This window comes from Ascaphus truei, chromosome 1 (genome assembly GCF_040206685.1).
Source record: "Ascaphus truei isolate aAscTru1 chromosome 1, aAscTru1.hap1, whole genome shotgun sequence".
NCBI classification, from domain to species: Eukaryota; Metazoa; Chordata; class Amphibia; order Anura; family Ascaphidae; genus Ascaphus; species Ascaphus truei.
In genome coordinates, this window is record NC_134483.1 from 545729345 (window position 1) to 545754409 (window position 25065).

Sequence of the window (25065 nt, forward strand, 5' to 3'; positions counted from 1 at the left end):
TAGAGTGTAAAACATTAGCTTTCCCCCTGCTGGGCAATGGTGTTCCTTGTTTAGAAATAAGGGCATCTCTATCCATAACATTTGCTTTATCAAAAGCTGCTGATATATCTTTGGCAGAGTACTTAGATTTGCTCCTGTACATTGACAACAATAGATAGATTTCTAGCCAGGGGCTATGAACCCCTTGACTTGTCATCTGGAGTAGAAAGCATTTATTCCAGCTAGACATTGATGAACTTACCCAGCAGGGGGTATTGGGCTAGCCAGGAATATGGTTGCTGGGTTTCAAACCCATAGGCACGATTTTCATTGGCAAGTTTTGAATTTTCCCCTTCTCTCAGTGAATGCACAACTAGATTATGTTGTCTAATTGGCTGCCACCCCTTTCAATGTTAGAGTTAGGCAGCTGCCTTATATAAGGGACTGCAGTTTAGAAGATAGCTCTCCTTTTAGTGGAGATTTGAAGAGACAAGGATCTTTTGGTAGGCTTCTCAAATGTGCTTATGGATGAAAGAGCTATACACCTCCCAGAGGAGCATGGAGAAGCCCAGCCAGCAGGCTGGAACCAACCGGAGCGAACAGGGTAACACCTTTTGCTAAAGCCGGCACACTGCAACAAGGAAAGGGCTAGACTTCAACCCCTAGACCCCAGTAAGTTTGTATATTTTCTGTATTTTGTCTTTCTGTGTGTTTCGAAGGTCTTCATCCGAATAAACCTCATTTAATTTGAATGCCTTTTTTGCTTATTGACTAATCCCTTAAATCTGTGTTATTTGTTTATTGAAGCACAGATAACATCTCTCCCAAAAGCATCCGTTTTCTTCTCGAAAAGGTCTATGTTAATATAATATTACCCACATTATTCATAACTATCCAAAAAGCAACTTTTATACTCCAAGTCAGCAGGATTATAAACGTACTGTAGCAGAGAGGAGAAAATGAGAAAATGAGAAAAGGGGGGAGAGAGAAGAGAATGAGGTAGGGGATGGGGGAGCAGGTAATATGAGAGGAGGAAAAAAAATTAAGGAGGGAGAGAGAGAATGAAATATGAGAGAAAGAGAGGGAGAGAGAGAAGGGGAGGGGAAAGAAAGAAAGGGGAGAGAGAGCGGGGGGGGAGAGAGAATGGAAAGAGAGAAAAGAGAGAAGGAAGATGGAGATAGAGAGAGAAGGGAGGGAGAGCGAGAGACCCCCATTGAATTTTAACTGTACCCATCAAAACATTCCTTTATTCAACATGTGAAGATACAACTGTGGACACCTCAAATACTCTCTCTTCATTCTCTCTTTCATATCCTTAACATTTCTCAGGTGAGTTATATCTCATATATTTTCTCTGGTGAGATTCAAAGTTTAATGAAAATTTAGGAAGTTTTATTAGGAATTTTAAAAAAGGCACTTTGGCTTTGTTAATTAAGATCAAACTTATTAGGTAAAAAAATTCTTGCAAAGTTTGTAGAACTTTTTTCATTTTTTTTTTTTAGAAAGTTGGCACAATATAGCAATAGCAAATGTGTTCTAGTTTGTACAGTAGGTCTTTATTGCAGATTATCCATTTATCTTCCCAAGCAAATGTGTTTTTGTGTTCATTTCAGGTCTAAACAAAATGATGTAGCATTTAGGAAGAAATATACAGCCTAAAAGTCCAGCGCTTGAAGTCAGTATGGCAAAAATCTCTACAGACACCATATTTTTACCTTTGGTGCTCAGATAAGCTGGGATCATTGCCACCCAAACACTGCAAAATACCAGCATGCTGAAGGTGATGTACTTGGCCTCATTAAAACTGACAGGTAAATTCCTAGCAAAGAAAGCTATAATAAAGCTCACACCTGCCAGAATCCCCATAAAACCCAGAACTAAGTAAAAGGCAATATCTGAGCCTTCATTACATTGAATGATGATCTTTCCAGGATCAGAGTGCATGTTGAGCTCCTGAAATGGGGGAGAAATAGACAACCAACTAATGCAAATTGTGACTTGAATGGATGAGCACAAAAACACAACTGAACTGGACAGTTTGACTCCCATCCATTTTCTCCATACATTTCCAGGTTTGGTGGCTTTAAAAGCAATGCAAACCATGATAGTCTTGGCCAGCACAGAAGAGACAGCTACGGAGAAGATAATTCCAAAAGAGGTTTGTCTCAGCATGCAGGTTATATCCCCAGGACGACCAAGGAACAAGAACACACAGAGGAAGCTCAGCATGATGGAGACAAGGAGAGTGAAGCTGAGACTCTGACTATTAGCTTTGACAATGGGAGTGTCCTGGAAGGAAATAAAAACTCCCAATACCAGTGCTGTTATAAGACACAGGAGAACTGAGACAGATGAAAAGACTATGGCAATGATATCCTGTTTGTAAGATAGAAATTCAATCAGTCTGGGAATACACCGATCCTTCTTCTCATTGGGCCATTCATTGTCTGGGCATTTTAGGCAATTCTCACTGTCTGCAAAAATAACAAAAGAAAGAGAAACGTAAAAAAAGAATAAATATATATTCAAACTAAAATATATATATATATAATAAAAATACAGGATGATAACCATAATTAAGATCTATTATATGTACATGAATCTCAATGGTAAATGAAATGCAGAAGTATCAGCAAATATACCAGGGCATATTACTAAGCAGCGCCCTGCAATGGATGACGTTCTGATGCTGAAAGGCGCCTTATAGCTCATTCACTTGACTTGGCCATAATGCATCTTCCAGAGTCATAAGGTGTCTTATAGAATTGCACAATTTAGTAAACATGGGCCACTATGTCAGGGAATGCAAATGAAAGATACAGTATCATACAACATGAATGTGACTGTAATGTATTACACAATATCTGCACTGTACAGTATGTGTTGATCTTCATCCGAATACTAATGCCAAATAAAGCCCTATTTACTCCTGTTTAGTGTTCCCTTACTTTCCAGGTCAAATGATCACGTCGCCTCCGGAGAGTGAATGTGACATACTGTATGTCCTGTCTTCTGCCAATGTTAAATCAATCACTTGAGCCCATGAGGTGCAGTGAATATATCATTGGTTTTGGAAAACTAATTGAGTTGTGTATTGAATAAAACAAACATTATTTGAATAAAGTCATTGGCGGCATATATTAGTGTGCTGTTATTCACGTTCTTACATTTGATGTTCACATTGTCCTATTGTTTGTATGGTCTGCATCACGTTCATATATATAAATGCATTAAACAATGTGCGTGTTCTTACTTCTTTCTTTTATATCCAGAAAGACACAATGGACCATTCTTAAAGCACATACACTGCTCAAAATGCCGCATACTAGTGATTTGTTATTACATATAATTTGAATATGGGCGTCACTGATAACACTCAAACTCCACTGCTAATTTTCTACATTGGCAGCCTGACATGCACGCATTTCTTACTTCCATTGGCTATTCACCAAATTCCATTCTCCTGTTGTACTGTGCCATTTTTATATGTATTTTTTGGGGCGTAAATGGAAGATGATAGTAAGAGGATGAAGGGGAAGTAGTAGAAGTGGAGGAGGGGAAACAGGTAGGAAGAAAAAAAGCATAGAGGATTGTCACGGGAGACCAGGACTTTTAACACATTAATTTCTCTAGGCAAAACAAGGTAGTGGATCAAAATGAAGTTTATTTGGGTAAACCCACGTATAAATAATGAATATACAAAATACTGACGAAATACACACTTACTGGTGGTTTTGTTGTCAAAACTAGGCTCAAATAAGTGCAGGCGCCTGCTTTGGAAGGCTTACTCTGTCACGGGAGACCAGCACATTTAACACATTTATACCCGGGATCATATGATTGAGCAAAGCAAGGAGATAAAATAAATTGTGATTTATTTCACGAATGGACATACACACAATGTTACACAATTACACTCAAAATACACTTACTGGGACAGGGTCAAGCAAAATAAAATGTTCTCAAAACGAAATCTTGAAAACCAAAGTCTCTAGGAGCAATTTCCCAGGAGCGGGAGTTGCTCGCAAAATTGCTTGAAACGGTCAGCAGCGCTAACTGCAACTGCTGTGTACTGTACTCCGAAGGAGCTGCTACTTTCATTCTGCCACCACTGTAATGGCACTGGGAATCTTTAACCCTTACGAAATCTTAGAGGGTTCTTGCATGAATCTTGTTAATCTTGAATGAATCTTAGATAGAACTGTGAATCTGATTCCCAATGGGCTGCATGAATTCTTATAGAGTTTAAATTCCTATCTCTAACCAGTGCAGACAATCCCTCCATGGGAATTAGTTTTCCCACCTATCCTGGAGTTGCCAATACTTTGGAAACCTGGCAGAGGGTGCTTCTCATTTTACTAAGAGCTTGCACCAATCTAGAAGCTTTTCTCCTTAGCATATGAGACCCAGCCCCTCTCCCTGGCGACACTAAGTCTGGGCTGGCCACCATTTGCCAAACTGCCTGGACTTTACACTAGGATGGGGGTACTTGAGGATCCCCTCCCCAACTAACACCTTGGGGACCCTGAGCCCTTTCAACTCCGGGCTTTTACATATATCGTGAAACCAAGCCAGCAGGAAGTCTTAGAAGTCCAGAGCTGCACCTCCTCAGCTCATTTAGTGAGTCACTAGACGCATACTAAGTCGGGGCTACAATAAATCAGTATTTACGGTCCCCGGTTGTCTGAATGAAAGCCCAAATGTGCCTAACATGTTTGATACACTATTTGAGGGGGACTTTCATTCATCAATTTTTATATAAACTCATAAAAATTACGCTATGGGTGTTTATCATGTTTCCCACTGAACTGCACGCACAACAAGTCTGTAAAAACATTTTTCCTCTCGCCACCTTATACCTGGTGTGAAAGACACTGAACCACTATACTGAGTTCTGGGGGTTTGTGCAGGGGGGACCCTGGAATGTAATTTCTCCCTGCCCGTTCTTACGGTTCTGGTCTGTGCTGAAGCAGGGAGATCTGGCAATGAGCTGCAAACTGCTTCCTAGGGAGGATTTTGAACGGTGGTCTATGTCTTCATGTCCCCAGGGATCTGGTAGGATTATAGATTACATGTTTTGGGGTAAACAGCAAGTCTGGCCCCGTCCTATCCAAACACACCCTGACAACACTTTACCGTAAAATCATCCCTGAAACCCATGCCCTGCGAATCTCCGCTGGTTAGCACTCCTGGAACAGTAACACACACACACATACAGTACATCTTTAATGAAATACAGTGCACATGCCATAACTGGGATGCAGAGCTACTGTAACACTTCAAACTCCCCAATATGGCAGGGGCACCCAGCCAGGCATAATACCTTTATTATTGAAATATACCATAAGAGAATGAACTCAGTTTCAAATAGCACTCAAATATCCGTAGTAGTGTGTGTTGATATTAAAATTAATCATTAATCAAATTGGTTAAAATAAATGGTGCAACAAAATGAATAAAATAAGAGTAGCACCCGAGGAGTACCTAATACTTAACACTTACAACTGGTGGTGTCAATATAATAGTGTAATACAGTTACTAACAAAAGTATTGCAGTTAGTCTAATGACTAAGTCTATAGGTACTAAGTACTAGTTAAGCCTCTAAGATGAGCTCTAAATGATAAAAAGACTCTACGGGAGTCCAAGCTGGAATAATGCCAGCAGTTTATTGATCACAGCTTAGATAGCAGACCCCTAATGTCGGTCTATATTGTGGTAATATCCAATCGCTTATAGTCCTAAGAGTATGGACCGCAGCTAGCAGGTACTAGTGCACCCCAAAACTGGAACAACCTACCAGAGACTCTTACATCCACCACCAGTCTAAGTTCTTTCAAAACTAAGGCTGTCTCACATTTTAATCTGGTCTGTAACTGTTCCAAACGCCCATAATATATTTTCTTTAACTGTGCATGCAATGTCTTGTATATAATGTATACCCTGTTCCTTTATGTAACTGTATTTGTAACCATGTATTATTTGTCTTAACTCTGTGCCCAGGACAAACTTGAAAACGAGAGGTAACTCTCACTGTATTACTTCCTGGTAAAACATTTTATAAATAAATAAATAATACTTCCCTCTGGCCAGGAGGGGAATGTAAGAAGCCTTACCAAGCACTGTCACCTATATATACTAGATACTACCTATACATTACAGGGTGCCACTTGCCACATAATTGTATCGTATTAACCCTACTTACACTCCCCTCCTGACTAAGCACTTGGTGGGTTTCAATGTTAGCCCCGCTTCCCTAATTCTGGCGAGCACCGCTGCTACATGCACTAGATGTGAATCCCATGAATTACTAAGCACAGCAATTTCATCCAGGTATGCCCTTGCAAAAATTTGCATCCCTTCCAGCAACCTATTGACCAGCCGTTGAAGATAGCCGGGGCATTCTTCATCCTGAAATGCATGACTAAGAATTCATAGAGGCCACTTGGAGTAATGAATGTTGATTCTCCCTAGACTCCTGGGTCAGGGGGATCTGCCAGTAACCTTTACTTAGATCCATGGTCATCCTATACTTTGCTCTCACAAGCTCATCTAGCAGCTCATCCATGCGGGGCATGGGATAAGCATCTGACACCGTCCCTGCATTGAGCTGCCGGTAGTTCACAAAGAAGCGGGTGGTCCTGTCCTTCTAAGGTACTAGGACTTCTGGGCAAGCCCAAGGGATCTGGGATGGTACAATTGCCCCTAGGGCCAGCATCTCTTCTACTTCCCTCTCTATACTGGCCTTAACCTCTGCTGATACTCTGTAAGCATGCTTATGCAGAGGTCACAGATCACCTGTGAGCATGGTGTGATCTGTGATGTGCATTCTGGTCCGAGAACAGAACCCTAAACTGCTCTAACAAAGCCCTGGCTTGATGAGGTCTGTACCGGTAAGCAACAGTTAGTAGTACCCACAGAGTATAGGCAGCCATTGTTGCGGGTAGCCTACTCCATTCCACTAGCGGGGGATCAGGGGGTCACTCGGACGAGAGCTCGGCTGTTGCAGTGTTACTACTGGCCGGGGGCATCCAGAGCTGTGGCAGATTTCTGCCAGTCCTGTGATGCCTGCCAGCAAGTGGGTAAGGCAGGCGATCATGTGAAGGCACCCCCGAACAGTTACCGGTAATAGGGGAACCCTTCCAGAGAGTAGCCATGGACCTTGTGGGACCCCTCCTGATTCCCAGCTGGTCAGGGAAGCGCTACATTCTCACGGTGGTGGACATTGCCACCCGGTACCCTGAGGCAGTAGCGCTTGCCATCATTGATACAAGAGCAGTAGCTAAGGCATTGTTAACCATCTTCACTAGGGTATGTTTCCCTAGCGAGATCCTAACCGATGAAGGTTCACAATTCATGAGTGAATTGTTGCAGTGTGTCACGGGAGACTCCTGTGGTGGGTAGGATCTCGGTGGCCGAAACAGCAGGAATGTAGTAGGGGTCACGATCAGAGGGTCCGAGGCAGGCGGCAGACAGCGCAGTCGGGTGACAAGCAGGGGTCCGAGGCAGGCGGCAGACAGCGCAGTCAGGTAACAAGCAGAGGTCGGCAACGAGGAGACTGGAACAGAACAGGGGAGCAGGAACAGGTCCGGGAGCAGGGACTGAGAACGGGGAGCAGGGACTGAGACCGGGGAGCAGGGAACAAACAGGGACAAGCCAGATACCAGCAAGGGCCTTTACTATGAAAAGAATCAAATACAGGTTTGGTACAGGAACAGATCAGGATCAGAGACAGAAGCATGTGCATAGGAGTCTGACTCAAAACAAAGGCAAGGGAACAAACAGGAAGCAGAAGCTATAAAGGACAGAGACAGGAGCAACAAGAAGACAGACAGGCAGAGGAACCCCAGAGCACACAGAAGTCAGCAGCACACCCGGTGGACAAGGAAGAACTATGGCTAGGCAGAAGGTCTAGGAGACCCTGACAACGGCACTGACCCGCTCTGGTGACCCGCACTGCACATGTACGCAGACGGCACTGACCCGGCTCTTGTGACTCGCACTGCAGACGACACTGACCCGCTCTGGTGACCCGCACTGCACATATACGCAGACGGCACTGACCCGGCTCTTGTGACTCGCACTGCAGATGACACTGACCCGCTCTGGTGACCCGCACTGCACATGTACGCAGACGGAACTGACCCGGCTCTGGTTACCTGCACTTGCAGCATCTCTTAATCTATCCTCGGTAATAGCAGCAGCCTCTCTCTCTCTTTCGCTTAATCGTAAAGCCAGTGCAGGTGCAATCCCACATAGACAGTCAGAAAACATACTTTTGTAAGTAACAGTCTGTATTGGCTTCCATAAACATATCTAACCATGCTAATATCAAAACTTTGGCTGCCGTAAAAAATAATAGAATTAGATGAGAAATTAATGATTTTTTGCATTTCTTAGGGGCCTCTGGATGGGGGGAGGGTTTGTCAATCAAGTGTTTTACAGTAATTACCATTGGTCCATCCTGTTCTTATAAAGGGAGGGGGAGAGGCTGGTGGGGTTTTCCTGTGCAAACTCTTGTTAATCACACAATGACATGGCACAAAAGGGAGCAGCTATAGCAGGGGTGGCCTACTCCAGCCCTCAAGGGCCACCAACAGGTCTGGTTCTCAGGATATCCCAGCTTCAGCACAGCTGGCTCAATCAATTCCTGCTTCAGCACAGGTGGCTCAATTAGTCACAGCTTCAGCTGACTGAGCCACCTGTGCTGAAGCAGGGATATCCTTAAACCATGACCTGTTGGTGGCCCTTGAGGACTGGAATTGGCCAGCCCTGAGCTAGAGAAAATCAAACCCCTTTCAAGTCTCCGCTCAACATGTTTACAAACTGACCTTAATAAATGATCTAAAAATGCCTGGAAGCCTCAGATTTGGGTAATGGGATCAATCACCTTCATGTGACCCCTGAAACATGTCACTTTAGCCCTAGGAGGTCTCCGGTCATCCTCCTATGTCCGGTGCAACACATCAGCCTCCCTTCATCGTCACCCAGTGACATAGCGGGCTACAGCCTTATTTATTTGGATACTTCAAAAATAAACACATTTTTACCATTTAGAATAATGGCAATAAAATGTGATAAAGAACCAATAATTCTTCAATTTTATATTCTGTCAAATATAAGTCATCCAAAAAAGACGTCTAACCTGTTGGGAGTAATAGACTTTCTCTGCAGCATTATTACTATTTATTTTAATATAGCACCAACCATGTACGCAGCGCTCAACATTACCATGAGCATTAATACTACAGGCGGTTCCGTGCACGATTAGGCCAAGAGCTTTAAACATGCGTGAAAAGGAAATCCAAGGAGTTTACAGTCTGATGGGCCGGTGAGGGCACAGAAATAAGTTCTGCTAACAATGGCAGGAGGAGGCGGAGTTCCAGCTGCGCAACGCCAACGGGAGGCGGGGTCAAAATAGTCGCAAAAACACGTTTATTCGTTGGGTGTAACCAAGCAGAGTGAGAAAGAAAAGAGCGCGCGCTCGAAACGATTGGTGTTAGAAGAGAATTAGCAATGGTGTATAGGAGGTGAAATCCCAAAAAGGGGTGTGTGGTGTGATAGGAGCACCATTAAGTGAGAAACCGGAGTATTTATAAACAGAAGGCTCCAGCCGTGAGATACCGCTGCTGGTTAATAGAGACGGCTCAAAGCCTCACAGAGAGCTAGAAGGACGGAGACTAGCGCGCAATACGCAGTATTTTGCACTGGTTTCTGTCCTTCCATAACCAAGCAGAGCAAAACATAACCCCCTGCCCAGAGTGCTATTAGAGTATTATTACTTTGTCATGTATCCTTAGTCATTAGATACTATTCCTCAGCAGGTGCATAAGCTGGATGGAGTTCCATATATTGATACATTGTATCCGCAGTCAGTATTCTGGGCGGGGGGCGGGGGGGGGTACGTTCTGCTTGATTTAGATATGTCTATTTATAAACATTTTCTCTGATTTAGGACGGTATTAGCGGTTATTAGCTTGGTCGCCCATACTCTGAGCTACCTTACCCGGTACAGTATCTGCACCCCAAGATGGGGCTTGCTAGTCACGCTCCTGACATGTGGTTCTCCGTTGGTTACCTGGTTTATGGGCACTGACACTGTATAATAAACACTTAGAGGACAGTACTCGCTGTGTATGTTTTGTGTTTTTTTTTTTACAGTTTTAATATGTTTAATTCTGTCCACTGTTCATCTGATAAATAAATAGTCTTTTTGATATTTCCCCCCATTTTTGGAGACTCTGAGACTACCCCTTGTTCTGCGGATCCCACCATCTTTCTGTATGTGGTGGGATATACCGGGAACAGGGAGCACCGTCTGGGAGCACCAGGGGAGCACCGTCTGGGAGCACCAGGGGAGCACCGTCTGGGAGCACCAGGGGAGCACCGTCTGGGAGCACCAGGGGAGCACCGTCAGGGAGCACCAGGGGAGCACCGTCTGGGAGCACCAGGGGAGCACCGTCTGGGAGCACCAGGGGAGCACCGTCTGGGAGCACCAGGGGAGCACCGTCTGCTTTCATTGGGACAAGGAATGATGGGTCACGTTATAGTCACTGACTGCGTTATTACCTGGGTAGCAGTGCATTCCTGCCCCCCCCCCCCCCACTCCTTACATATACACTCACATCCCCTTATCGTTTTCCATGTATGTGAGAAACACACACAGCCCCGGTAACCTCCGAACCCAAACCCACCACATCGTATATATCTGTGTCCAAAGGAGCGCACTGCGATTGTGACCTCGGGTATAGAACAAAAAGCTTCCGTCCTACATCCAATATGACAAATTATACAGTTAAATAGTTAAATATTTATCTATTTATCTTCTCATAAGAAAGGGTCATTTAGTTAAATTCTTCGGCTAAAGTATGTTAAGCCCACAGCCAGGTCCCGGTACGGCCCATCTGTAGGGCCTAACACTGCTGCACCTGCAAAAGGCTCTCAGAACCGCTCTAATGGAGGGAGAGATGTCTTATAGACAGGTCCTTCACAGGCGCAGGTCAGTCACAGGCGCAGGTCAGTCACAGGCGCAGGTCAGTCACAGGTTCAGGTCCTTCACAGGTGCAGGTCATTCACAGGTACAGGTCATTCCCAGGTACAGGTCATTCACAGGTGCGGGTCTTTCACAGGCGCAGGTCAGTCAAAGGCGCAGGTCAGTCACAGGCGCAGGTCCTTCACAGGTGCAGGTCATTCACAGGTACAGATCATTCCCAGGTGCAGGTCATTCACAGGCGCAGGTCATTCACAGGCGCAGGTCCTTCACAGGCGCGGGTCTTTCACAGGCGCAGGTCAGTCACAGGTTCAGGTCCTTCACAGGTGCAGGTCATTCACAGGTACAGGTCAGTCACAGGTACAGGTCATTCACAGGTACGGGTCATTCACAGGTGCAGGTCAGTCACAGGCGCAGGTCAGTCACAGGCGCAGGTCCTTCACAGGTGCAGGTCATTCACAGGTACAGATCATTCCCAGGTGCAGGTCATTCACAGGCGCAGGTCATTCACAGGCGCAGGTCCTTCACAGGCGCGGGTCTTTCACAGGCGCAGGTCAGTCAAAGGCGCAGGTCAGTCACAGGTACAGGTCATTCACAGGTATGGGTCATTCACAGGTGCAGGTCAGTCACAGGCGCAGGTCAGTCACAGATGCGGGTCATTCAAAGGCACGGGTCTCTCACAGGTGCAGGTCATTCACAGGCGCAGGTCATTCTCAGGTACATGTCAGTCACAGGTGCAGGTCATTCACAGGTACAGGTCAGTCACAGGTGCAGGTCAGTCACAGGCACAGGTCAGTCACAGATGCGGGTCATTCAAAGGCACGGGTCTCTCACAGGTGCAGGTCATTCACAGGCGCAGGTCATTCTCAGGTACATGTCAGTCACAGGTGCAGGTCATTCACAGGTACAGGTCAGTCACAGGTGCAAGTCAGTCACAGGCGCAGGTCAGTCACAGGTACCGGTCATTCACAGGCGCAGGTCAGTCACAGGTGCAGGTCATTCACAGGCGCAGGTCAGTCACAGGCGCAGGTCAGTCACAGGCGCAGGTCAGTCACAGGCGCAGGTCAGTCACAGGTGCAGGTCAGTCACAGGCGCAGGTCTTAATAGACAGGTAATTCACAGGTGCATAGCAAGAACTACCATTTAAAGGTGGGATGGGTGAGCTTGAAACCAGGGAGGAGGGGTCACAAATGTCCAAACTGATGACCAATAGAAATGGACAAACGCACACAATCCCCGTAAGCTCAGAACCCAAACCCACCACAGCCTGGTTTCAAGCCCGCACATCCCACATTTTAAAAGGCAGTTCTTGCTATATACCTGTGAATTACCTGTCTATTAAGACAGTTCTCCCTCCACTAGAGAGGTTATTATTGGCTCCGGAGACTTCCTGCTTCCTACACATGTGGAAACTGATGATTGAAGCGCTTTGATAGAGGCCAGCACGGTACAGTATGTGGCAGGGACTAGCGTAGAACGTGGGGTACCTGCCCCGGGCGCAGCCTGATAGGGGTCCCAGAAGTCTCACCTGGTGCCTGTGATGCGGCAGTGACATCTAGATCGGGCGCTGTGACTGGCTGCAGCGCTGACGGACACGTGGGTTTGTGCAGCCCCCTATAGTGAGGAGGGAGGGGGTAGCAGAGAGCAAGCAGAGGAGGTTGGGGACAAGAGTGCGGTGGAGACCTGTAGGACTCTGCCCAGTCCTGCTCTCCATGACGTCATAGGGAGGGGGTATGTGTGTGCGTGTGCTGTGTGTCAGTGTGATATGTGTCAGTGTTTGTAAGTATGCTGTGTGTCAGTATCTGTCATTGTGTTGGGATGTATGTAAGGGTGCGGGGGGACGTGCTGTTGGAGGAATTTGCCCCTGGCACAAAAACACCTAGGCACGCCTCTGATTTGTAGCCATAAAATGACAGATCTATTGAATATTATTAGACCTAATTATTATTATTATTATTATGATTATTAGTAGCGAGTGGCCAGGAACATGCGCGCGCAGTGTGTGAGCCGCGCACGTGACCCGAACGCGCGTCAGGTTACACCAACCGCGCCGCGGAGGAGCGATGGCGAGAGAAGGGAGGGAGAGAGTGAGAACGCAGGAAAGAGGGGTGATTGGAAGTCGTGGGAACAGAGGTGACGGGGACACATTGGGAAGCGCGAGTCCCCCGATCCGTTACAATGTATCCGGAAATCAGGCCTGATTCCTGGGTACATTTTATGGGGAACCAACAACTTTGGACCCAAACTATCTACAGCTGCAGTGGTCGTTATTCTAAAACTTCGCCCGGTGCACCGCTGGAATACCCCTGTTATGGCACGGGATGTTTTCCATCCGTACCGCCTTAAGACGCGAGTGCGGCGAGTGCAGAAAATGGCATTTCTGGTTTGTAAACACCTTAAATTGACACCGTAGCACAGTAGCACAGTAGCACAGTACTGTACACATTGCAATTCATTCATTTCATTCCAACCAAAGAAAGAGAATCTATGAAATTCAACAAAGAAATCGCGATAAGCGCGGGTGCCTGTGCCAATTGGCCGCGTTCATGCCGTGTGGAGTACAGCAGAGCACACGAAATCGGCACCGTGAATTGTTTGAATAACGGCTGCTACAGCTGTAGGCACAATCTGACAACAATTCCTCCGCAAAACCCCCCAGGAAACTCATCCCCTAGCAATCCCTACTCACTGGCATGCCTGGAAACTCATCCCCTAGCAATCCCTACTCACTGGCATGCCTGGAAACTCATCCCCCAGCCATCCCTACACACTGGCACGCCCGTAAACTCATCCCCTAGCAATCCCTGCTCACTGGCATGCCCGTAAACTCATCCCCCAGCAATCCCTGCTCACTGGCATGCCCGGAAACTCATCCCCTAGCAATCCCTATTCACTGGCATGCCCGGAAACTCATCCCCTAGCAATCCCTATTCACTGGCATGCCCGGAAACTCATCCCCTAGAAATCCCTGCTCACTGGCATGCCCGGAAACTCATCCCCTAGAAATCCCTGCTTGCTGGCATGCCCCGAAAGGGAAAAACATAACAATTCTTTATTACCGCAAATTACAGGTTATGCATATACAGTTATTGGGCTCAAGAGCTGACTCTTCTTGAGCCCTTATTTCGGATCAGGGGCAACCAAAAATGGGCTTAACCTTTATTAAGGGCCTGGTTACCCCCTCACTGTCACAATAGCCCAGAAAGGTAAATGGGGCACAGGGATGAATAATTGTCCCTGTAGCTGAGTGGATTCTAGGGTTAAGGGGGGTACCCCAGCTAGTGCCCAGGTAGCCCAGAACCTGTATTGAGTTTGTGGTTGCTCCAACCATATATAAGGTTGTGGGGGGACTCTCAGAGTCCAGGCTAAGTCCCAAAGATAGTGTGTGGGGAATAAATGCCGATAGGAATAAAAGTGCAGCTTTCTATTCTATCCCCCATACCCAGAGACTTAGGAAGGTATTAAAGTATATTTTCTTATACTGTGTTAGTGCTGTAATGTACTGTTGTGCACTGTATATGAGCTGGGACTTTCGGAACCGATGCCCACACAGGCTGTCAGGGCTTCCCGTAGGTGCCAGTAAGTCTGCTGGACATCGGAGTTCAAAGTAGCCAGAGATCCTAGAGGTGTGAAAGCCATTTGTGTGGCAGGGAAGGGCTCAAGTACCCAGGTCCGGAGAACAATAGCAGTCATCCGCGCTGCCATTTGCTCTGCCAGACCTAGTAGAGTCTGACGCAGCGGGTGGCATGAGATAGCCAGGGACGGAGGTGGCAAACATGCGCATGTCCCTTGGCAATTTCACATTTCCCGCAGACCTGGCTTTTTAAACCGGCTTGGCTCTGATTGGCTGCTGAGAAAGTTCCCACGCGATGATTGGCTGCTGAGTTTCATGAATGAAGCTCAGAATACTATAAGAAACGTCAGAGCCAATCAGATTCAAGTCTTCCAGCGGTAGCATGTGGGCGGGCTTATCAAAGTTGCTTCTGCATGAATAGCAGAGCAACCGGATTCGATTTGAAGCCGAAATGTCTCCCCGCCAGAGTCTAAGTCCCGACTTTTGTGGCCAAGTTGTAATAACCGAACGTAGTGGTCGCAGCTGGTATTTGATGTCAATTTAGGTTCCAGAGGATCGGTGGCAGCTCGCGGTCAAAAGAGTCCAAGTTCTCAGAAGGGAAGGGAGCGGGGGCGTGTGGAACTTCACGCCGATTTGGGAACCAGGAGATTCCGGGCTAAGTCCCGGTCAGGGCAAAACTCTTATTTAGAGTTCCCTGCACCTAGAACAGTCCAGTTTTCCACCCCAGACCCCCAGTACTTGTGTCTTTTTGTCTGTATTTTGTGTATCATAGTGTGTAAGCGATTTTAAGCGAATAAACTACAATTTGTTTCACTACCTTGTTTTGCTCAGTGAACAATCCTGGTTAAAAAGGTGTAAATTGCCTGGTCTCCCATGACAGGGGGATAGAGGGAGGGAGGAGTGGGAGATAGGGGGATAGAGAGGGGAATATAGAGAAGAAGGAGTGGGAGAAAGGGGGAGGGAGAGAGGAGTGGAAGATAGGGGGATAGAGAGTGGAATATAGAGAAGGATGAGTGGGAGATAGGGGGATAGAGAAAGGAATAGAGGGAGGGAAGAGTGGGATGGAGGAGTGGGAGATAGGGGGATAGAGAAAGGAATAGAGGGAGGGAGGAGTGGGAGATAGAGGGAGGAATAGAGGGAAGGAAGAGTGGGAGACGGGATAGAGGGAATAGGGGGAGGGAAGAGTAGGAGATAGGGGTGAGAGGGAGGGAGGAGTGGGAGATAGGGAGATAGAGAGGAATCGGGGGAGGGAGGAGTGGGAGATAGAGAGAGGAATAGAGGGAGGGAGGAGTGAGTGATAGGGAGTGGGAGAGAGGGAGGGAGGAGTGGGAGGGAGAGGGAGTGGGAGAGAGGGAGGGAGGAGTGGGAGAGAGAGGGAGGAGGGGGAAAGAGGGAGATAGGGGCAGGGAGGCAAAACTCTTATTTAGATTTCCCTGCACCTAGAACAGTCTAGTTTTCCACCCCAGACCCCCAGTACTTGTGTCTTTTTGTCTGTATTTTGTGTATCATAGTGTGTAAGCGATTTTAAGCGAATAAACTACAATTTGTTTCACTACCTTGTTTTGCTCAGTGAACGATCCTGGTTAAAAAGGTGTAAATTGCCTGGTCTCCCATGACAGGAGGATAGAGGGAGGGCGGAGTGGGAGATAGGGGGATAGAGAGGGGAATATAGAGAAGAAGGAGTGGGAGAAAGGGGGATAGAGGGAGGAGTGGGAGATAGGGGGATATAGAGTGTAATATAGAAGGATGAGTGGGAGAAAGGGGGAGGGAGAGAGGGAGATAGGGGGATAGAGAGGGGAATAGAGGGAGGGAAGAGTGGGAGATAGGGGTGAGAGGGAGGGAGGAGTGGGAGATAGGGGGATAGAGAAAGGAATAGAGGGAGGGAGGAGTGGGAGATAGGGGGATAGAGGGAGGAATAGAGGGAAGGAAGAGTGGGAGACATGGGATAGAGGGGAATAGGGGGAGGGAAGAGTGGGAGATAGGGGTGAAAGGGAGGGAGGAGTAGGAGATAGGGGGATAGAGAGGAATAGGGGGAGGGAGGAGTGGGAGATAGAGAGAGGAATAGAGGGAGGGAGGAGTGAGTGATAGGGAGTGGGAGAGAGGGAGGAAGGAGTGGGAGAGAGAGGGAGGATGGGGAGAGAGGGAGGGAGGATGGGGAGAGAGGGAGGGAGGAATGGTAGAGGGAGGAGTGAGTGATAGGGGGAGAGAGGGAGGAATAGAAGGCAGGAAAAGTGGGAGACAGGGGATAGCGGAGGAATAGGGGGAGGGAAGAGTTGGAGATAGGGTGAGAGGGAGGGAGGAGTGGGAGATAGGAGGATAGAGAGGAATAGGGGGAGGGAGGAGTGGGAGATAGAGAGAGGAATAGAGGGAGGGAGGAGTGAGTGATAGGGAGAGGGAGTGGGAGAGAGCGAGGGAGGAGTGGGAGGGAGAGGGAGAGGGAGGAGGGAGAGAGAGGGAGGAGGGGGAGAGAGAGAGGGAGGGAGGAGTGAGTGATAGGGGGAGGGAGGAGTGAGTGATAGGGTGAGAGAGGGAGGGAGGAATGGAAGAGAGGGAGATAGGGGGAGGGAGGAGTGAGTGATAGGGGGAGAGAGGGAGGGAGGAGCGGGAGAGGGAAGTCTGCTCTCTTGACGCCTCTTTGGAACAGTGACTTATGGGTAGAGAAAGCAGCCCTAGGAAACAAGTCCAGGAGAAAGGCTCTTTACTGATCAGCACCAGCACCAGCAGCAGGAGACCAGCAGTGTAACTGAGGGGATGTAACAGGTATTGCGCTGCACATTGTCACTCTCTGGCTGGAACTTGTGGCTGTAATGAAGTCTCTCTGCTCGTTTCTGTTCTCAGCAAAAGGATTGTGTGTCTGTTCCCTTCCTGCTGCATTTAACCCTTTCTAGCCCTGCTGCTCCCCTACACACTGAGAAATCCCCAGTGCTGCAGGGCTCATGTCTCCCACAGATCAGGAAACACTGGGGGGGGGGGGGGGGGGGGGGGGGGGGAGAGCAGCTTAGTCTCATTTTAGATACGTTAAAAAACCTTAAAGTTATAATATTTCCCATTTTACAGGCATGACTAACACGTACCCCAGATACAGTATATACACATTATCTGTTCCTGACAAGGGAGGGTTACTGTGAACAAGCTGCTCTTTGCCCATGCTGATGTCCTATTAGTTGGGCTCCTGCTCCACAGCCTTGTATTAACCCCATCATTGCCAAAGTGAGTTACTGGGGGTTGAATACAAATACAAAGCAGATTATGTGAATCTAGCACGACTTCCAATGTACGGAGTCCTGTCTGAGTGGGATTTTAATGTGTTACCCCCTCTCCCCCCCCCCTCACCTCCCCCCCCCCCCTCACCTCCCCCCCCCCCCTCACCTCCCCCCCTCACCTCCCCCCCCCCCCTCTCACCTCCACCCCTCCCCCCCCTCACCTACTAATTAATAGAGAAAACTGATGTGATCCAGATTGGAAGCGGTTGATCTCCTTGAAGTCATTGGAGGTGCTTGGTGTCTTTGAAAGGGTGAGTTTGAATTAACCCCTTGTTTTTCAGGGCCCCTGTCAGCCAAGGGTTACATTTTACCAAACGGCGCTGTAGAAGAGGAGTGGCGTGCGTTGCTATTCTGTAAGCCCTTATCACACGTCCAAACGGCTTTTTTAGAAGCGGTTTCATTCTGTCTCTGACCATTCGATCGGTGTGTGTGTGTGTGTGTGTGTGTGTGTGTGTGTGTGTGTGTGTGTGTGTGTGACCTCACCAATCACATTATTTAGTGTAAGTACAGTATGCAGCAGTTGGGCACGGTATAGTCAGAATATCAAGCGTTTGTGTTCGTCTTTATCACATTGTAAAACAGACTCACAAGGGACAACTATTGTCTATATTGTGTATGTCAGACAGTAACCCTTTATTGTGTATGTCAGACAGTAACCCTTTATTGTGTATGTCAGACAGCCGGTTACCCTTTCACTGCTGAAGGGGCCTGCAAAAAACAGAGGACCATATTTACCAAGCAATCTTCGGTCAGAAGACCCTTTCCAGCCCATTGACTTGAAAAAGCTGAAAGTTGTCTTCCAACGCGGAGAGGTGCGTTTTGCCAGCAGGCGGCTTAGTGAGTATGGGCCTTAGTGCATTGTCGGCTCCTGTGGCAGTGTAATGGTTAAATGCATGTTACTGTAGGTTTGATACCTTTTTTGCGATATCCTGGGATTATTTTCTTCCCATGTTGTTGCAGTCCAGTGACCGGCTTCTAAACCGTCGCATTTGTGACCACTAGAATTTGACTTGTTAACTCTCCTTGTAATTAGAGTAATGAGCCTGTAAATTAAAATACGGCTCATAACTTAAGTAATAATCCACCAAGAACAGGGCATTACTGGCCAACAATGCCCTGGCTGGAAGAGTAGAAGGCCCGAGGCGAAGCCGGTGTAACCCAGCCAGGGCATCATTGGCCAGTAACGCCCTGTTCTGATGGGGTTTTGCTCTCTCAGTCAAACCCATATTGCAGTCTCTGAATGTAACTCACAAAACCAATCTAGCCCCCCCCCCCTCTTGATGCACGTTTTTGTAAGTCATGTAAGCCATGTAAGCCATTTCCATAACTAATCTATGAGAATTGCAGTTGTGAGCAAAAAAACTGCGGGTTTGAGGCTTTTTTTGACAAACCGATCGAATTGTCAGAGACAGAATGAAACCGCTTCTAAAAAAGCCGTTTGGACGTGATAAGGGCTTACAGAATAGCAACGCACGCCACTCCTCTTCTACAGCGCACGTAAGGCTTGGTCCCCACTGGCGGCGCTGCAGGGACAAGAGCCGCCCCTCAACAGGGCCGGATCCACTGCGAGGGGGGCCACCGCGCTGAGCCGTCAGTTTTTCCAGCAGACTGGAAATTTGTGCTCACTACTAGCGACGGAGCACTAGGCCACGCCCCCCGGCGGTTCAGCCAATGATGGCGAACCTGCCGGGTGACATCATGGCCGCGCCTGCATCACTCTCCCGTCACACCCCCCCCGCCCCCCGTCTTTCCCCCTGCAGCTCACTGCAGACCAGGGGACTCTGCTGCAGGCGCGCGTGCAGCGCAGACATCGAGGCCGTAGCCTTAGACGCGGTTTGGACAGGCGATAAGAGCTTACAGAATTGCAAGGCCTGCCACTCCTCTTCTACAGCGCACGTTAGACGCGGTTTGGACGGGCGTTAAGGGCTTACAGAATGGGCCCGTTGGGTTTCTGGGGGGAATTGCTACTTTATCAACACATAGAACAGATTCAAGGTGACAGGATAAAGTAGTCCTCAAACAGTAAAGCACGTCAATGTCACTGATGTAGTTAATTATTGACTTGTAGACACTTTTTGCAGGTGTAATTGTATTACCATTTCAGTATTAAGCTCTCTCATTGTTTACACGGCAGCCTACGATTTACCTACCGTCCGTGCCTCCATTTTGTGTGATGTCACTGGGTGTTGAGTAGAGGGTTTTATTCTCTGGCACAAAGCGCTTTCTTAATTGCATGGGTGGTAAGAAGAGCCTTTCATTAACTTATACACGTCATTTCACTTTAAGGCAGAAGTTCCAGTGTGCAAAGTCACCGTGTCATGGCCGACTTCTCTATCCGGAGATACAAGAACAGTGACTACGATGCCGTTCGCCTCATGTTTGCACAAGGCATGTTGGAGCAACGCTCTGCTACCTGCTTCTACCTGCTGAAGATGCCCAGAGTCAACCTCTTTCTCCTGGTAGCATTTACCACCTTCCTTGTTGTTTCCAAGTCCTACCTCCTGTCTCTGATATGCCTTGCCTCTCTGCTAGCTGTTGGCTGGCATCTCATCAACTCTGAAGTCCATCAGTATGTGAAGCGGTGTCACGGAGAGGACCTACTTGATATCGAGAAATCCTACATGCTGAATGGCAGCTCATGCTTCTGGGTGGCGGAAACCGAAAGGAAGCTCGTAGGCATGGTGGGAGTCCAAGCTGCCCAAAATTCGGACGGTGAGATAGTGCTGAGACGCATGTCTGTTGCAAAGGACCAACGAACGCACGGAATCGGCAAAGCTCTGTGCCGGACGGTCATTGACTTTGCTCGAAAGGGTGGGTGCAAAGTTGTGAGTCTCGAAACGTCCATGGTACAATATGCGGCTCAAAAGTTGTATGAACGTGTGGGCTTTAAGGAGATCAAAGTCATGATTCTTCCAACACTTTTTGGAAAGTTGACCAACTTCTCTATTCTGTATTACACATTCGACATAAAATGACAGGGATTCCAGTGGTGAATTAAGCATTACAATCCTACTTTTTTTCCCTCTAAATTTAGAATGAATTACCTCAACTTTCCTTTCTAAAATAATGTTTTATTTAAGTGCTGATAATTGACCATATTTACAAAGCATTGCTTTTCCATTAAACGCCTTCCCATGCAAGTGAATTGACCGTCGGAAGTCTTGCGGTGCCGGAAGGTGCCCGGTGAGAAATTATCACTTAGTAAAAAAAAAAATGTCCTTGTCAAAATGAATTGTATTTGTCTGATTTTGCTAAACACCTGGGGTAAGTGACCATCGTTAAACCTGATTTGGGGTTCACTGATTACATTGTCAAATTGAAAGTGACCGGGGAACCCCTCCATTTCTGGGTGTCTGTGTTGGACTTGAAATGATTTTATTTACAGTAAATGTGAAATGAGATGTAAATTAAAGTGCTCCCGTGCTTCATGCACCTTGCGCTTCCGAGGTCTGAGCTGAATCAGACATTTCGCCGAGGCCATGTTGCTGCGACCAAGTCTCCGCCGGAGTTTGGATGCTGAGGGACCCTTCACCCCCGCCTAAAAGCCCCTAACCTTAAACCCTTACCCTAGAAGCCCCTAACCTTAAACCCTTACCCTAAAATGTGGCCGGCGGTAAGAAATATCATTCCGGCACTGAGGAGCTCTGGTGACCCGCACTGCACATGTACGCAGACGGCACTGACCCCCACTGCACATATACGCAGATGGAACTGACCCGCACTGCACATGTACGCAGACAGCACTGACCCGCACTGCACATGTACGCAGACGGCACTGACCCGCACTGCACATGTACGCAGACGGCACTGACCCGCACTGCACATGTACGCAGACGGCACTGACCCGCACTGCACATGTACTCAGACGGCACTGACCCGCACTGCACATGTACGCAGACGGCACTGACCCGCACTGCACATGTACGCAGACTGCACTGACCCGCACTGCACATGTACGCAGACGGCACTGACCCGCACATGTACGCAGACGGCACTGACCCGCACTGCTCGTGTACACAGACGGCACTGACCCGCACTGCACATGTATGCAGACGGCACTGACCAGAACTGCATATGTACGCAGACGGCACTGACCCGCACGTGTACGCAGACAGCACTGAGCCGCACTGCACGTGTACACAGATGGCACTGACCTGCGCTTCATGTGTACACAGGTGTCACTGACCCGGCTCTGGTTACCTGCAATTGTAGCATCTCTTAATCTATCCTCAGTAAAAGCAGCAGCCTCTCGCTCTCTTTCGCTTAATCGTAAAGCCGGTACAGGTGCAATCCCACATAGACAGTCAGAAAACATACTTTAGTAAGTAACAGTCTGTATTGGCTTCCTTAAACATATCTAACCATGCTAATATCAAAACTTTGGCAGCTGTAAAAAAAAATAGAATAAGATTAGAAATTAATGACTTTTTGCATTTCTTAGGAGCCTCTGGGTGGGGGGAGGGTTTGTCAATCAAGTGTTTTACAGTAATTACCATTGGTCCATCCTGTTCTTATAAAGGGAGGGGGTGAGGCTGGTGGGGTTTTCCTGTGCAAACTCTTGTTAATCACACAATTACATGGCACAAAAGGGAGCAGCTATAGCAGGGATGGCCTACTCCAGCCCTTAAGGGCCACCAACAGGTCTGGTTCTCAGGATATCCCAGCTTCAGCACAGCTGGCTCAATCAGTCCCTGCTTCAGCACAGGTAGCTCAATTAGTCACAGCTTCAGCTGACTGAGCCACCTGTGCTGAAGCAGGGATATCCTTAAACCTTGACCTGTTGGTGGCCCTTGAGGACTGGAATTAGCCAGCCCTGAGCTAGAGAAAAACAAACCCCTTTCAAGTCTCCGCTCAACATGTTTACAAACTGACCTTAATAAATTATTTAAAAATGCCTGTAAGCCTCAGATTTGGGTAATGAGATCAATTACCTTCATGTGACCCCTGAAACATGTCACTTTAGCCCTAGGAGGTCTCAGCTCATCCTCCTATGTCTCAGCAGCTTGTCTTTTCAATATCTCTTTCTCATGAGTGTACTGGTTGGTATGGATGGAGCAGTGTCTGTGCTCCTCTAACTCTTGCTTCAGTTTTTGGACCGCCTTGTGCTCTTTCTCATACAGGGTCACCTGGGCTCTAAGCTCCTCCTCCAGCGAGGCTCTGGTTATGCTCAGTGTGGCCTCCAGCTCCTCATGCTGTTCTGTGGGGACACACTGGTGTGAAGATTGAGATAATGTGTGTGGCTATCATCACCTCCATTTTGGCCTAAACCACCATTTTCTGAGTGTTTGCTTATATGAATGTTTATTTGTTTCATTCGTGAATGAATGAACTGTGAATGTTTGATTCTGCAGAGTATCGCTTCTGGATGTAACACACCCTTATGTAATTCCTACGAGTCATGTAATAAATTGAAATAGCATTCGTAAGCGATTTCTCCTGCATTAGATATTTCTGCTGACCGTAGGATTTCTTATCTAACAGCTACATTGCATACAGGGCTGGACAGAGTAACTCCCTTATGTCACAAGGTTAAGAGGCCCACATTATGGTAAATTATCGATAAGAATATAACGTATGCAGCATATTTAGGTATCAACCAATATGTATTTTTGCATGTCATCATATTATCATTTATCTCTAAGTCAGCCCCCTTAAGGGGTGTATTACTCATTTTGAAATGTATAAAAATGTGATACCAATCAATATGTTAGCAGAGGCCTGAGTTCCTTGTTGGAATTCTTTTCTCTCAATTGTGCCTTGGTACAGATAAACTCATGTTGTTACTTTTTTGCACCCTTGACTCATTGATTTTATTTCGACGCTTTCACACTGGGTACTCAAATACTTTTGCAGCATCTTTACTTTGTAGGCAGCCTGGAAACTTTCTTCCTGTAGAACTCGCTGCTTTTCCTCAGCCTTCACCCATCTCTCTTTGGTGTCCTGCAGATGTGTACGCAATTCTTGCAGCTGATTTCTGCAGCATATTTTCTGCTTGTGTGCGCTGCTCCAGCGAGACACGTTCTTCTTGCAGCACTCTCTGTATTCTGCAGTACTGTCTGCACGTCTAACTTTTCCTGGGCTAACTGTTTCTTCTCCTCTCCTATATCATGAAGTTTCTTATCTCCTTCACTGACTTGGACATAGAGATTCTTGCACTCTTGGGTTACAGTTTCAAAACTGCTATTGAACCCCCCGAAGATCTCTCTCAATGAGCATAGTTCTGTGTTGAAGTGGCAACTCTTCTCCTTAGAGGCTTCCAGCTCTGTAGTAAGCCTGTCACAATCAGAGGGTCCGAGGCAGGCGGCAAACAGCGCAGTCGGGTGACAAGCAGGGGTCCGAGACAGGCGGCAGACAGCGCAGTCAGGTAACAAGCAGAGGTCGGCAACGAGGAGACTGGAACAGAACAGGGGAGCAGGAACAGGTACGGGAGCAGGGACTGAGACCGGGGAGCAGGGAACAAACAGGGACAAGCCAGATACCAGCCAGGGCCTTTACTATGAACAGAATCAAATACAGGTTTGGTACAGGAACAGATCAGGATCAGAGACAGAAGCATGTGCATAGGAGTCTGACTCAAAACAAAGGCAAGGGAACAAACAGGAAGCAGAAGCTATAGAGGACAGAGACAGGAGCAACAAGAAGACAGACAGACAGACAGAGGAACCTCAGAGCGCACAGAAGGCAGCAGCACACCCGGTGGATAAAGAAGAACTATGGCTAGGCAGGACGTGTAGGAGACCCTGACACAGTGTCTCTGGGATGCATGCTTGGTAAAGCACCAGCGCATTACCCCTTATCACCCCCCAGAACAACGGACTGCGTGAGAGGTTCAGCGGTACCCTGAAGCAGATGTTGCAAACCTCTATAGAGGCAGAGGGCAAAAACTGGGATATTCACCTGCAGCACTTGTTGTTTGCGTACCGAGAGATACCGCAAGAATCTACAGGCTTTTCTCCTTTTGAACTGCTATATGGTCGCAGGGTACGGGGACCTCTGGACCTATTCCGTGAAGGATGGGAAGGGGAGACTACCAAAACTGATGCTTCTGTGCTTCAGTATGTGGTAGATCTCAGAGACCAGCTAGAGACGCTCATGGGGTTGGCACAGGACAACCTTAGGGCTGCTCAGACCAAGCAGAATACCCGTAGCAGAGAGTTCATCCCAGGACAGCAAGTACTTGTTCTCAAACATACTCGGAAGAACAAATTAATGACGACCTGGTCGGGACCATATCCGGTACTCCGAAAGATGAACGAGTACA

At 47.5% G+C, this 25065-nt stretch overlaps 2 protein-coding genes across 5 annotated transcripts; one reads left to right on the forward strand and one right to left on the reverse strand.

Annotated features, from left to right (window-relative positions):
* Window positions 1-1342: 1342 nt before the first annotated feature.
* Window positions 1343-10497, reverse strand: LOC142465029 (vomeronasal type-2 receptor 26-like). Its single transcript, XM_075568917.1, has 2 exons — window positions 10293-10497; window positions 1343-2300 (listed from the first exon to the last, which is right to left on the reverse strand). Exons 1-2 carry the CDS (start codon window positions 10495-10497, stop codon window positions 1546-1548), a joined length of 960 nt encoding a protein of 319 aa, XP_075425032.1. The 3' UTR covers window positions 1343-1545.
* A 6682-nt stretch (window positions 10498-17179) lies between these two features.
* On the forward strand, window positions 17180-23580 carry LOC142467878 (putative N-acetyltransferase camello). Of its 4 annotated transcripts, none has more exons than XM_075573843.1 (4): window positions 17180-17301; window positions 17980-18055; window positions 18481-18641; window positions 20091-23580. In XM_075573843.1, exon 4 carries the CDS (start codon window positions 20123-20125, stop codon window positions 20777-20779), a length of 657 nt encoding a protein of 218 aa, XP_075429958.1. In that variant the 5' UTR covers window positions 17180-17301; window positions 17980-18055; window positions 18481-18641; window positions 20091-20122; the 3' UTR covers window positions 20780-23580. The 4 variants fall into 4 exon arrangements, with proteins under 4 accessions (XP_075429958.1, XP_075429964.1, XP_075429941.1 ...); XM_075573849.1 differs by having other exon boundaries at window positions 18481-18616; XM_075573826.1 differs by lacking the exon at window positions 18481-18641.
* Window positions 23581-25065: the final 1485 nt, after the last annotated feature.

Coding starts and splice junctions, on each gene's coding strand:
- LOC142465029 (XM_075568917.1), bottom strand. CDS start 10,497: ATGAAAGCAGACGGTGCTCCCCTGGTGCTCCCAGACGGTGCTCCCCTG. Junction 2,301..10,292: donor TCCCCTGGTGCTCCCAGACG/GTGCTCCCTGTT, acceptor GTCTTATAACAG/CACTGGTATTGGGAGTTTTT.
- LOC142467878 (XM_075573843.1), top strand. CDS start 20,123: ATGGCCGACTTCTCTATCCGGAGATACAAGAACAGTGACTACGATGCC.